At 42.5% G+C, this 15,088-nt stretch overlaps 1 protein-coding gene across 2 annotated transcripts; it reads right to left on the minus strand.

The window, feature by feature from the left end:
* Window positions 1–827: 827 nt before the first annotated feature.
* LOC146668360 (putative ATP-dependent RNA helicase DDX5) lies at window positions 828–15,006 on the minus strand. 2 transcript variants are annotated; one of them, XM_085410264.1, is made up of 13 exons: window positions 14,783–15,006; window positions 12,339–12,519; window positions 12,091–12,187; window positions 11,846–11,979; window positions 10,038–10,103; window positions 9,451–9,592; window positions 9,198–9,358; window positions 8,749–8,921; window positions 8,371–8,481; window positions 7,407–7,468; window positions 7,245–7,304; window positions 5,585–5,806; window positions 828–1,682 (listed from the first exon to the last, which is right to left on the minus strand). In XM_085410264.1, the coding sequence occupies exons 1-13, from the start codon at window positions 14,821–14,823 to the stop codon at window positions 1,231–1,233; spliced, it is 1,902 nt and encodes a 633-aa protein (XP_085266390.1). In that variant the 5' UTR covers window positions 14,824–15,006; the 3' UTR covers window positions 828–1,230. The 2 variants fall into 2 exon arrangements, with proteins under 2 accessions (XP_085266390.1, XP_085266389.1); XM_085410263.1 differs by having other exon boundaries at window positions 12,339–12,522.
* Window positions 15,007–15,088: the final 82 nt, after the last annotated feature.

Here is a 15,088-nt window from a genome sequence, read left to right on the forward strand (position 1 = left end):
TAATTCGGAAGTGAATGGAGGTGGTGATTGAGTCTGTATTCATTACTGTACAAAAACAAAAATAGCAGTTTAATTTAAATAGATTTTTTTAAAGTTCATTTATCTGATTATAGCGTACACTATGATTATAAAACTACAAAAAATGAAATTAAAAAAAGGGTACTTGTAAAAATTATAATATAGTTAATAGAAATGACTACACCTCTGATTTACCTTTAACCAATCCTTGACCTTTACTGTGAAATATTTAATATGTGTATTTCATTTGATTTCAGTTGAAAGTGCGTTGCATAGATGTCGCCAGGTGCTTGCTCATAGGGTGTCTTCTGAATATCTGAGGTTTCTCTGTATTATTTTGGGGTATTACCAGTTAAAATCATCAATTGCACCATAAAACTTTACTTTCCATAGACATTCTCTGCGATAATTAAATAATAATACACCCCCCCCCCCCCCCCCCCCCCAAAAAAAAAAAAACAAAAAACAAACAAAAAAGGCAGGTAGGGCCAGAATATTTTTGAAAGACTGCATCTCTCAGCTGGCTCGGGAACTCTTTGGTGTTCCCTAGAAAGAGCTGCAGGTTGGCAAAAGGTTTAAAGCTTTGCATTACGTGTTGTCCCAGTGACCCAGATAATCAACAGAAAAATGGATGGACACACGGGTGAAAATTGACAAAAAAAAACCCCAAAACAGCAGAACAGAGCTCTGCCAGCTTCCCTGTAACACCACTTAGAGGTATCAAAATCTACCCCCCCAACCATCCAAAAAAAAAAAAAAAAAAAAACCCCACAAAAATCCCCAAAGAGAGAGAACACAGACACACAAGGTTACCATCTTTTCTTATTTTTATTGAAAAGGGCCACACGCACCCCTTTTATAGATGATCTCCATAACATCACTTTAGGCATACCACAAACTGAAAACACTGTATTACCTAGTAAAAATAAATTACTGAGGAATGTAACAAAAAAAACAAACAAACAAAACAAAAAACCAAAAATAGTCAAGGAAAAGTGCAGCAATCATGGTTGCACTATAGGAGACGTATTTATGACTCCATGTAATGCTCTGGGTTTACGGAATAATTCCAACCCTGCTGTAAGCAAAACAAAGTTAAACAGTACAAAGGATAATAATATTAATAATAATAATAGTAATGATCATCATACTGTAAGATTTCAGAACGAAACAAAAATCATGTTGGTTCCATTTATTGTGCATATATCATATCTACTGAGGGAAGGGTGGTGGCATGGTGTAGGGCACCATTGGTGGTGGTGGCGGCTGCTGCTGGGCCTGTGGGGGCGGCGGCTGGGAGTTGAATGGGAATGGTGGGTGGTTCATACCATTCTGAGTGGCCCTCTGCATACCCCCAAACTGAGGGGGACCCTGGAAGCTTTGGTTACCAAAGCCGCCCACCTGGTTTGTAGGAGCGCCAAAATTACCCTGTCCATTGCTGTTGCTGTAATTGCTGCTACCATAGTTACCACTAGAGTTACCACTATTGCCTCCATAGTTGCCACCATTTTGGGCCTTACTGCCACCAAAGGAGCTCTTCGGCCCACTGCCAAACCCTCTGTCGCTGTCCCTGTAGCTACTACCACTGAAGTTACTCCTCCCACCCCCAGAATACCTATCCCGGCGATCATCCTTGTAGCCACCTCTTCCCCCCCTTCCACGACCTGTGTGAGACAAAGGAGAGAGAAGGAAGGGTGGGTTAAAACACCGTGGCTGTGGCACAAAGACACAGAAACCAGCATCAGGGCTGCTATGAGATCGTAAAACCCCCCAAAACAACAAAAAACAAACAAACAAACAAAACAAGTCACAATTCCCCTCCTTGAATCGCTACCTTATCGTGGTGGAGGGGTTTGTGTGTCCCAGGGATCCCAGGGGCTATGTTGTCTGGGGGCTTTTGCCCCCTGGTAGGGTCTCCCATGGCAAACTGGCCCTGGGTGAGGGACCAGACAAAGAGCGATTCATAAGACCCTTATGAAAAGGACACCGAGGGAACAGTTTACCCTGCCCGGGATAGGGTTACCGGGGCCCCGCCCTGGAGCCAGGCCCGGGGAGGGTGCCCGAGGGCGAGCGTCTGGTGGCCGGGCCTTAGTCCATGGGGCCCGGCCGGGCACAGCCCGAAGAGGAGACATGGGCCCATCCTCCCGCAGGCCCACCACCCGCAGGAGGCGCCATAGGGGTCGGGTGCATTGTGTGCCGGGTGGCGGCCAGGAGCGGAGGCCCTGGCGGAGTAACCCCCGGCTGCCAAGACTGGCAATAGGGACATGGAATGTCACCTCTCTGGTGGGGAAGGAGCCTGAGTTAGTGCGTGAGGTTGAGAGGTACTGGCTAGATATAGTCGGGCTCACCTCTACGCATGGCTTGGGCTCTGGAACCAGTCTCCTGGAGAGGGGCTGGACTCTGTCTCAGTCTGGAGTTGCCCCTGGTGAGAGGCGGCGGGCTGGGGTGGGTATTCTAATATCCCCATGGCTTGCTGCCGGTACGTTGGGGTTTTTCCCGGTGGATGAGAGGGTTTGTTCCCTGCGCCTTAGGGTCGGGGAACGGGTCCTGACTGTCATCTGCGCTTATGCGCCGAGTGGCAGTTCAGAGTACCCAGCCTTCTTAGAGTCCCTGGGGGGGGGTGCTGGAGGGTGCTCCACCTGGAGACTCTGTTGTCCTGCTGGGAGACTTCAATACTCACGTGGGTAACGACAGCGAGACCTGGAGGGGCGTGATTGGGAGGAACGGCCTCCCTGATCTGAACCCGAGCCGTGCTTTGTTATTGGACTTCTGTGCTAATCACAGTTTGGCCATAACGAACACCCTGTTCGAACATAAGAGTGTCCATAAGTGCACGTGGCACCAGGACGCTCTAGGCCGTAGGTCGATGATCGATTTTGTAATCGTATCAGCAGACCTGCGACCATATGTTCTGGACACTCGGGTAAAGAGGGGCTGAGCTGTCAACTGATCACCACCTGGTGGTGAGTTGGATCAGGTGGCGGGGGAGGACGCTGGACAGACCTGGTGCACCTAAACGCGTAGTGAGGGTGTGCTGGGAACGTCTCGCAGAGGCCCCAGTCCGCGAGATCTTCAACGCACACCTCCGGCAGAGCTTCAACAGCATTCCGAGGGAGACTGGGGACATTGAGTCCGAATGGACCATGTTCAGCGTCTCCATTGCCGAAGCTGCTGCATTGAGCTGCGGCCGCAAGGTGGTTGGTGCCTGCCGTGGTGGTAATCCCCGAACCAAATGGTGGACACCAGAGGTGAAGGGAGCCACCAGGCTGAAGAAGGAGTCCTATCGGGCTTGGTTAGCCTGTGGGACTCCTGTGGACTGGCAGACCGGGGTGGTGGTCCCCATCTTTAAGAAGGGGGACCGGAGGGTGTGTTCCAACTACAGGGGGATCACACTCCTCAGCCTCCCTGGGAAAGTCTATGCCAGGGTGCTGGAAAGGAGAGTTCGTCCGTTAGTCGAACCTCGGATACAGGAGGAACAATGCGGTTTTCGTCCTGGTCGCGGAACACTGGACCAGCTCTTTATCCTCTCCAGGATACTTGAGGGTGCATGGGAGTTTGCCCAACCAGTCTACATGTGTTTTGTGGACTTCGAGAAGGCATTCGACCGTGTCCCTCGGGGTGTCCTGTGGGAGGTGTTGCGGGAATATGGGGTGTCTGGCCCATTGCTATGGGCCATTCGATCCCTATACAACCGTTGCAAGAGCTTGGTTCGCATTGCCGGCAATAAGTCGGACTCGTTCCCGGTGGGTGATGGGCTCCGCCAGGGCTGCCCTTTGTCTCCGGTTCTGTTCATAATTTTTATGGACAGAATTTCTAGGCGCAGCCAAGTGGCGGAGGGCTTTCGCTTTGGTGGCCTCAGAATCTCATCTCTGATTTTTGCAGATGATGTGGTTCTGTTGGCTTCATCGGGTGAGGGCCTCCAGCTCGCACTGGAACGGTTCGCAGCCGAGTGTGAAGCAGCGGGAATGAGGATCAGCACCTCCAAATCTGAGGCCATGGTTCTCAGCCGGAAAAGGGTGGAGTGCCCACTCCGGGTCGGGGGATGAGTTTCTGCCCCAAGTGGAGGAGTTCAAGTATCTCGGGGTCTTGTTCGCGAGTGATGGGAGAAGGGAGCCGGAGATCGACAGACGGATTGGGGCTGCAGCTGCAGTAATGCGGACGCTGCACCGGTCCGTCGTGGTGAAGAGGGAGCTGAGTGTAAAAGCGAAGCTCTCAATTTACCGGTCGATCTACGTCCCTACCCTCACCTATGGCCACGAGCTGTGGGTAGTGACCGAAAGAACGAGATCGCGGATACAAGCGGCAGAAATGAGCTTCCTCCGAAGGGTGGCTGGCCTCTCCCTTAGAGATAGGGTGAGAAGTTCGGCCATCCGGGAGGGGCTCAGAGTAGAGCAGCTGCTGCTCCACATCGAAAGGAGCCAGCTGAGGTGGTTCGGGCATCTGACAAGGATGCCCCCTGGGCGCCTCCTGGGTGAGGTGTTCCAGGCATGTCCCACCGGGAGGAGGCCCCGGGGCAGACCCAGGACACGCTGGAGAGATTATCTCTCGGCTGGCCTGGGAACGCCTTGGTATTCCCCCGGATAAGCTGGAGGAGGTGGCTGGGGAGAGGGAGGTCTGGGCCTCTTTGCTTAGGCTGCTGCCCCCGCGACCCGGCCCCGGATAAAGCGGATGAAGATGGATGGATGGATGGACAAGTCACAATTAAAAAGTACAATTACTTTATTAGATCTAAATATAAGGAAAAACACCTAATAACTGATAGAAGAACGAATTGCAAAGTTCAGTAAGGATAATAAAAATCTAGTGCTCTACTTTGAAGTCAGTTTATTTTCCCCCCCAAAAATCAGATTTGAACATTATAATAAGCAACATTTCATGGTTATTATCCATTCTTGGACTGTACTGGAGTAGCTACACCTGTATGCTGTATCAACATTTAAGGTGGAACTACTATGCTTTTCCTTGAATATAACACTTCTCTCTTATCCACAAACACACACACAAATTGTAGGTGCAGCCCCGTGACGGAAGGTGGGGTGAGAGAGAGAATGAGAGAAGTCAATTACAATCAATATATTAAAAATATGAAAAGAAAAAAAAACAAAAAACTTTCTAACCTTCAGTTGTATAACTGAGTTTTAAATGGCCAAATATGAAATAAAAATTATAATAATTACAATAAATATATTCTTGATCACCTATTTTTGATGCTGAAATGTCAAAAAGAACTAAAATGGAGACGTGCCAACCAGATGCTAGAGAGAAAACTTAAGGTGTTGGCGAAGCTGTCCCAGCGTATGCCTGAAATAACCATATTAGGCATATCCGTCTCTTGTATAGGTCCATGAACAACGAAAACTGAGTGTTTACAGCAGTCTAAACCATTTAACTTTTATTTAGAGACTAACTCCTGATACTTGGATCTCATTTTTTGGAAAAGACTAATTGGTTCACTTTAAATCGCCTCTCTAATAACATCACTGATCAATAACAAAAACTGAGTATCTACTCGTCAGTAAGTCTAGCTCACGTTTAAATCCTAATGTAAATAAGAATGACATTTTACCTCCTCTGTCCTCTGCCATCTGGATCAGCTTGGGGTTAATGGCCTGGTTGGCCTCGCGGAGCACAGAGATCAGGTCACTGGCTTGTTTCATGTTGTTGGGGGTGAAGAAGGTGTAGGCTGTGCCCGTTTTTTGACTTCGGGCTGTGCGTCCAATGCGGTGGATATAATCCTCGGAAGAGTTAGGGTAGTCATAATTGATGACAAATTTCACATCCTCCACATCTGTGAAAGTGTTGCAGTGTGGCAAAACAAAACAAGGAGGCCACAAAAGATTTTGCACACCACAACAGCCAGATCAAAGGGAAAAATTAGCAACTGGGAAGGCTGGGGAAGAAAGGCGACTGTTAGCCTGTGGAGGAAACACGTTAAAACATCAGAATTGCGTACAAGTCTACTCCATGGGAATACTACTGTGGGAAGAGAGAAACGATGCACACTCCAGTTGCTTACCATAATCAAAAGACATGACTCTCCCTTTTGTTAACCAAGGGAGAAAAAAAAATGAATTTAAGTCTTACCATTAAGGAGTATGCATTCACTAGTCCTTTCCCAATGCAGCGAAATCCCCCACAAATTGTCAAGTGACATCCAGGAGCTTCTACGCAGTTGGGCCACGATATGCACTGGGGCCTCCTCGTGCCAATATAGGACCATTGAGTGGTACATTTTTGCATGTCCAGGCTTTTCCCAGTACACTCTCAAAAGAAACTTGTTATTAAAGGCCGCACTGCGCGTCTTGCCAAGACAAAATAGACCGAGTACTAATTTAAACAGGGGCCCGCTTCAAAAACCATGAAAAAGAGCCAAACATTGAACCCTGTGGGACCCCTGAGCGAACACAGAACAATTACCACCACCCCCACCCCCTTCATCAGTATCATCAAGGCAAGATCTTCCAAGAAGCCAGTGTTCACTTGAGAAAATGTCTCTTGTTGGCAGGTCTCGACATGACTATAAAACGCAGGCGAGGGAGGAACTTTGGTTTGAGCTGACTCTCTCTTTTTCCACTCACTAGATGCTCCCACTACCCCCTAAACACATGTGCCAGGTCTCCTCAATTTTCAGAGACATGATTTCAAACTGCTCTCTCCATTTTCAAGGAATCCAGCACTTTGACGGCAAAAGAAAACAACTGAAAGCTTTGACAAGCTCACACCCATGCTATGTGATACAAGCTCTGAAAGGTAACAATTGTTCCAAATCTCAAACAAGTGACTTGCAATACAGCGCTCTCTAACACAACAGCATGCAAGGCAAAAGTCACAGCATCAAGCATATCTCTGTTTTTTAACGTTTGAGTTGGAAACAGCTGGATGGCATTTGTCAGGTGAAATCCATGGACAGAGAACAGATGTGAGCGTTTTTCAACAACATATCAGAGACAAAGGCTTAGCCACACAGCCTTTTGAAGATCACTGGCACACAAGAGCTTTCACCTCTCTAGGCCCACTGGGTGGCAAGCCAGTTGAGCAATTCCAATATGTCATCCTGCTCCCTCTCGAGGCCTGGGACTGTCATGCCTAGCGCCTGCCACAAAGACTCCACCTTAAGGTGAGAAAAACTCAGAAAATGCATAGAAAAGTTAAAGAAAGCAAAAGCACTTTCTTTAAAATAAGTGTAACACTGATAATAAAGTAGTACTATTCAATGCCATACTGACCTAAGCCACGGGAGGCCACATCTGTAGCAATGAGAATTGGCGCTTTGCCATATCTGAATTCTGGAAGGAAAGGGACTAAATTGAGTAAAATATAGAGTAACAATGATTGTTTCAATATTAAAACCCAGATCCATTTTATTAACACAAAATCATATATCTTACCGTTAAGGACCCAGTCTCTCTCCTGTTGGCTCTTGTCTCCATGGATTCCCATTGCAGGCCACCTGTCTCACACACACACACGCACACACACACACAGTCAGCCTAGATTAGTCCACTGTCAGTCCACTGAGGAGCATGTGTTGCAGCAATCTTGAAATGCCTATAGGCTCTTACTTAGGCAGTTAATATGAACCTTTATCTAAAGTAACTTTAATTTTATGTGTTTCTGGGTCAAAACCTGCATGTATATTTACAGCAAATGTGACACATGTTGCTTCAAATATTTGCTGAACTTGACTGTAAATTAGGGCTGTTCGATATAACGATATATATCTGATGACGATATTAAAACGTCTATCGTTTCATTTTACGCTATCGTTTGTTTCGTGGTGTCGCAAAATAAACTCTTTACGGCAATATTTTTCCATCGTTTTGATGGTCACTGTAGTGGCTATATTAATTTCTTAAAGTTCTCTCTTTCTCTTATATTTAATATAACCACACTACAGACGGACAAGCGCTTGTTTTTATGCATTGTCGTTAGCAACAACGACGTTAAAACCATCGCGTGTCTGCTTGTTTATGTTCCACATAAACCTTTCACAATAAAGCTCAAGATCCTGTTGAGACTTTTCAAAACCTTAGACTCAAACATTAGAACAGGCTTTTTCCCGCAGCACGCCGTGTAATAAGTACTCACAAAGAAAACGGCGGCCGTTACAACCTATGTCTAAAAATGTAGTTTCAAGCACTCGACTCCAGGTACGCGACGCCCAGCTGGAAACATTTCACGCAAGTCGAGCTGCCCAAGATTCACAGAATTTACAGAAAATGTTACATTTTTGTGATTTATATCGTTATCGGACGATAGATGTCTTAATATAGGGATATGAGATTTTGGTCATATCGCACAGCCCTACTGTAAATACGATTAAAAAAAAAATTAAGGATATGGACTCCTTACCCATCTCTCCTCATCCTCCTGGTGAGCTCATCACAACGTCTTTTGGTCTCCACAAAAATAATGGTCTTGTTCTCCTTTTCACTCATGATCTCTTCCAGCAAACGGATCAGTCTTACAGAGAGCAGACAACAGAGAAAGTCTACTCATTATTCATCTACTAGCTGAATAAAGTTCTCTACCAATTTAAAGCACGTAAATTTACGTTTTGTGTCTAAATGGTTAAAGTAAAATACTATGAAGATGGTATGAACACAACAGGATTAGAGCCATTTTAGATTTAATAAGACATTTTTCTTTATCTACAGTACATAATTAAATATAGAACATGGATTTTCATGTTTAAGCACTCGTTAAGGGTGGTATAAAGCATTTACTCACTTGTCCTCCTTCTCAAGGTCATTGCAAACATCAACTATCTGCAGGATGTTATGATTGGCACTGAGCTGCAGTGCTCCAATATTGATCTGGACATAGTCCTTCAGGAAGTCCTCGGCCAGCTGACGAACTTCCTTAGGCCAGGTGGCGCTCCACATCAGGGTCTGACGGTCTGGCTGGTAGAGAAAAACAAACAAACAAACAAACAAACAAAAAAAAACAAAACAGAAAAAAATAAATTTTACCAACACAGGTTTACTTGATGTATTCTGGTACAGTTCTAGGTCTTCATCAAATTTTTGAGGCCCTTGCCCTTAAAAGACTATGCAAATTACGTATCATAAGAAACCACTAAAATAGCTGCCATCTTTGTGGCATGAAAACCTGTTTTGACACAGATTCTTAGAAATATAATGTTAACTGTCTGCAAAGCAAAAGCAGAAACAACCTACCCGAATTTGGTCCACTATTTTGCGGATCTGAGGTTCAAACCCCATGTCCAGCATGCGGTCAGCTTCGTCCAGCACCAGATAGGTGCAACGACGCAAATTAGTCTTACCGCACTCCAGGAAATCAATGAGACGACCCGGAGTGGCGATGCAAATCTCAACACCTTAAACAAAAACCGAGAAAATAGCGTTTTTAAACTTAAAACCAATACAATTAAACTGTAATCCTGAAACAAAAACTTTAAAGAATATATACCTCTTTCAAGGTCCCTGATTTGGGGCCCTTTGGGCGCCCCGCCATAGATGCAGGTGCTCTTCAGACGGGAGGCCCTGCCATATTCAGCCGCCACTTGCTGCACCTGCTGGGCCAGCTCACGGGTTGGTGCCAGCACCAAGCACTAAAAAAACGATTTACATTCTTTTTAAGTCTGAACATTTCAGCTGTTCTTCCACATGACAACAAATATGGATGACACATGTTTATAGATTAAATATCAAAAAGTGTGGGTCTTGAAAGTACTGTAGATGGGCAGCAAAAAGTCATAAATGGAAGAAAATGTATTTTTTTTTTATTTTCTGTTTGAATTAAAATGTAAATATTTAATATAAATATTTTTTCATTTTAAAGTCAAACTTGTGCCTTGTCAATAGATGGAAAAAACTAAAAGACTGCAGAGGCTATGAGGATGTAAAAAGGCATCAAGATATATAAATGAATCACTGAAAACACAAAGGAGGAAAGATTTTCAGATTTCAAAATGCAGTCAAAAGGATGGAATTGGCTGTTTTACACAGCAAGATTTGTATATTTACACAGACAACATGAATATATTTTTTACTTACAATAGGCCCATCTCCATGCTCCAAGAATGGCTGGTGTTGGATGTGCACAATTGCAGGCAGAAGGTACTAAAAAGGACGAAAAGGAGTGAATCTTGCAAGTAATGCAACTATTAACATAACAGTGTAACATCAGTGTTTTGAAAGAATAAAGAGTTGTCTGCCATATCTCCATAACATCAGTGCTGTGAATTTCTTACAAAAGACAGCAGTGTTAACATGGTTTTAACTAAGGGTGGGCGATATAAACAATATATGATAGAAACGATATAAATTTGGCCAACGATAGAGATTTTGACTCCATCGCTCTATCGCATGTTGATGATGTCATCAAGCTGTGCCTGTTTTGGTCGAAACCATTATTATCTGCAAATTATGGCGGGCGACAGTCATAGCAAAGAGATAAAGCACTTTTGAAATATGGGGAAAGCCAAAAACTGCGCTTCCTCCACTTCCGTAACATTGATTCATTAATGTTGAATTCTCTCGCAGCTGTTCTATTCCCATATTGTTGCAGTATATTAATAACTAACCTCGTATTGTGGATGAATAATCTCAGTTGTTCTCCTGACTGAAGTTTGGCCCGTGTATAGCATCCTGCTATGCGATTGCATTTGTCCCTGACCACCAGAATCCCTCACGTTAACTTTTATCGAGTGGAAAAAAAGTTGGCGTTCATCCTCCAGCTTCACTGTGCTAATGTTATGCTAACATAGCTGTGTCGCTAGCAATCACGTAGCACAACATTATATACCAGTTAGTCCAACTTCAGTAACCCTGCAAACGCCACTGCTGTTTAGTTTTCTGTCTTCATTTATATTGGAAGTGGTAGCAGAGCTGTGCATTTTAATTAGTTTCAAAAATCTCTCAGTCAGAACATGCTATGTCATGTTTAGGTGTAAACTAGCGAGCTAACTTCCTGTTAACTTGTAACTCCTTTAAATTTAATAACTTCTGTTTTCATGGATGTTAAACTTAATTGTTACACCCGATAAAGCAGCAATGCTGATGATTTTATTAAAGATGAAAGAATTTAGACCGTTTTTAACTCTCAGTGTTCGTTTGACTTTGGGACCTGAAGGGGACGGAGTTTTGGATCCAGATTACTCCACGAAGCTCCTCACTACGGCAGCCGTATAGTGCAGCTTACCAAAGTTGTACTAAAACATTTTTTAACAAATTTCGGTTCGAGGTCAGTAAGCACAACCAGAATTCATACATAAGGCACACTCTCGATTTTTGAGAAAATTAAAGGATTTTAAGTGTGCCTTATAGTGTGGAAAATATGTTATACAGAAGAAAAGGATATATCGCGAAATATATCGTTACTGCACCTGCTTCAAATTATACCGCAAAATGCATTTTAGGCCGTATCGCCCAGACCTAGTTTTAACTCAAAACATTTTGTCCAAAATGGATATTTTACAACTCATAGCATCTGGTCAGTCTCAACGGAGCCACTCTTAAACTTGTATACACTCACTGTTGTCACCTTAAAAAATATCAACAGTGTTATACACATTTTTTTTTCAATTTTGCCTAGTGAGTGGTGCAGTAAGGTTACCTTGCCTTAAATGGCTGTACTAAATAATACAAAATGACAGAATAAAGAATTTATTATGTTTTTCTCTTTGGTGAATTTAGCCAATCATGCTGCAAAAAATTCTATACTGTATTATGTTTTCAAATGCTTTGGAAAGCAAAAGTAACCACATAGCACCATTAATTTTATTCCCCATCTTGGCTGAAATGGTTTAAAAAAAAAAAAAAAAAAAAAAAAAAAAAAAAAAATCTAACTGTATAACACTTACTGCAAGGGTCTTCCCAGAGCCAGTCTGAGCGATTCCAACCATGTCTTTGCCACTCAGGGCTACGGGCCACCCCTGAGACTGGATTGGAGTTGGTTCAGTCCAATTTTGTTTGACAATTACATCCATAACGTAGCCTGAGGAAGCAAGACATGCAAGTTTAGTAGCTGCAAGTTGAAATATCAGCATAGGGTAATAGAGCAGGCAGGCAGTTCTTAATTATTTAAGCAGCATGAATTTGTACTCACTTGGAAATGCAGCTTCGTGGAACTTTACGATCGGTTTGGGGCAATCTCTGCCTTTAACCGTCACTTCTTTGCTTCTTCGGTACTGTTCGACCTCTTGCTGGAATTCCAAAAAGAAATAAAAAGACACAAGTTCACATTAAAGCAGCAATACCCACTGAAATCATGTATAATTTTAAGAGCTTTACATTTTATGTTTTTTTTTCCTAGTTAAAAAAAAATAGAGAAAATTATGCAAAATCAGGCCTTACAAGTGGTCTGCGGGTGACATCTGGGTGCTCCTGGTAGAAGTTCTTTTGAAACTTGGGAAGCTCATCGAGGTTCCAGTGCTTCTTTCGCAGCCTCTCACCAGGGTTGCCGAACTTTCCAGGAGGAGGTCCACCCCTATTGCCTCCTCCACCACCACCAAAACGAGGAGGCCCACCGCCATATCTTCTTGTGAAAAAAAAAGAAAAAGAAAAAAAGATGCCACGTATAAAAAAAAAAAAAAAAGAAAACAAAGTACCCTTTTGTTAAAATAACAATTAACTGCTCAGCCATTCCTATAGAAATATTCTTAAGGATGCAAAATGAAACACTGCAATTGTTTAAATAACTGCAGTCTAGACTTTTTCAGGTTGGCTTAAGCTATGAATGAAGTTAATCGCAGCATCACTGCTGAGGTTTTCGCCTGTTTGGTCAATTTCTTCAATCGCAGCGCTAGATGTATTTCCTGTCTCCACAGTTTTATAGCACTATAAGGAAACAGCCTTTGTAAAATAAATATAAAGGCATTTGTTACACAAAACACAATCTTTCTATTATATCCATTTTCCATGTATTTATTTACTGGAAGAAGAGGGTATTTGTGCCCACTTAGTTTGTAAAACTTAAATATTTACTTTACAGAAAATCAGCACCTGTGGAATTTCGGGAAAACGGAAAAGTGATATGATCGAAGATATGCTTTGTATTTTGTTTTTGAAAATAACAGCATTCACCAAAAAGTACCCATAGATGAAATAAATGACAGCAAAGAAATTCATTAAATGGAATAAATACAAGTTTAGGACCAAACATTTGTAGGTTGAATTTTTTCACTTTCACTTTCTTTTTTTTTAGAGGTTTTAGCCAGAGCCAAAGAATACAAACTGGCACTGTGAAATACAAGTTATTTTTTTAAGCTCATTTTGGTATTTATGGTGTAATTTAGATTATTATAATATACTTTTTTAACTTAAATAATCAGACAGCGTAAAAACAAACAAACAAAGACAGACTTTTTGCCGAAGGAGATCACATACAGTGCTTTGTAAAAACAAACAAACTTTTCCAGATGCCACCTTACGATCTAATGATTGCACCTCTATTTAAACAAAATAAGATTTAGATCCCTTTTTTAAATACTTAATAATTGATTTTAAAAATTGGTATATGAACAATTCAGCTTTTTAAGTAGGGCATGGCAGAAATTTAAGAACTACACCCTTAACTGTCAATAAACTAATCTTTTAGACAGGCGTGGTCAGGACAACCAGAAACCAACAAACAACAAGAAGCTGTTATGTCAAATGCATACGTATAACAGGCTAATAATTACATATGAAATTTACTTTAAAAAAAATTAGATAAAGCAGTTAAGATTGTCTCTCTCACATAAACCATTTAAAAAATATTTTAATTTTAAAGTCCTTTGGTTTAAAATGTGTTATGCAAATAAAACTTGAAACTGTAATTATCATCTTTATGAAACGATGGCTTTTACTTATGTATATATATATATATATATGTTTTTTATTTAGGAATATTTATTCATTGTAGCTTTCGTTTTTGATGAAACCTAGTACTGAATAGGCTAAAGCTCCAGGCTGCATCTTTTCAGTATATTCTATGTTCTTTCCGCTTAATTCAATCCTTTGCCGTTCTGCTTTTTTTTTCCTTTTTTTTTTTTTTTAAATGGGCATTTATTTAATTGTCATTTTCCGAGAAACTGCCTATAACTTGCCTTTTGCAGTAATTTCACAAGTACATTTAACCAAAACAAACGCTAAATAATGACAAAAAAATTGTAATTAAAATGTTTCATAAACAGTCCCACATTATATGTATATATTTAACTTTATGTTATTGTAGTATATGTATACAACACCAGGTTTACTAACATTAAAAACCCATATACAACTATGAATGCTGTACAGACTGAACAGGTTCAAACCGCTTATGCGGAGCCATCTTTGAATACCGCTTCCGCATAAACAATAACATGTCACATCACCGAGCCTGACGTGACCCGGTTAATACACGGTTAAACGGGGCTGTTGTGAGGTTTCGTTTTGCCTCCGGTGACAGAAAACGACTCTTTAGTAATAAATTGGGCCTCAGCGACATAAATCTTGCACTCTCAAGAGAAGACACTTCTGCGTCACATGCTCCGGTAACGGGAAGGCTGACGTGCAAACGCCGACACGGAGCCGCCGTTCGCTGCCATTTTATCTCCAAACGGCAAGGAAATGGATTACATTACACTGACAGGGCGCCGCCCGCATAGAAACAAGCGTACATTCTAATACACGCCTTTACTTACTAACAGAAAGGCGACAATAAACCACGAAACCCTCGCAGTGACATTTGTTTTGATACGTAAGACAACGCTGCAGCCAACGGCCGAATGCTACACTTGGCATTTTTTGCTAATATTAAGGAAACCCACACTTACCCTCGGTCTCTGCCACGATCTCTGTCTGAAAAACCTGGCATTGTGTTGTAGACTGCAGTGAAAAAAATGGGATAAGAAGAAATATCAGCTGCCGGCCTATAAAACAGGCGAAAAAAATCTACGAGCTGAAAGCGCACCGGCGAAATAAAAAGAAAATGCCGGCAGACAAAAGTCTGTCTACCGAGACGGAAACGAGGTCAGACGGGACGGATAACATTTGTATCAATGCGCGTTTTTCATTCGTATTAGCTGTGGTACTATTTTATGTTCGCGTTCAGGACTGTGACGTTTATTTCTACAGTTGAT

This window comes from Rhamphochromis longiceps, linkage group LG6 (genome assembly GCF_057381845.1).
Source record: "Rhamphochromis longiceps isolate RC_006_pf linkage group LG6, R_longiceps_female_GT1.1, whole genome shotgun sequence".
Lineage (NCBI taxonomy): Eukaryota > Metazoa > Chordata > Actinopteri > Cichliformes > Cichlidae > Rhamphochromis > Rhamphochromis longiceps.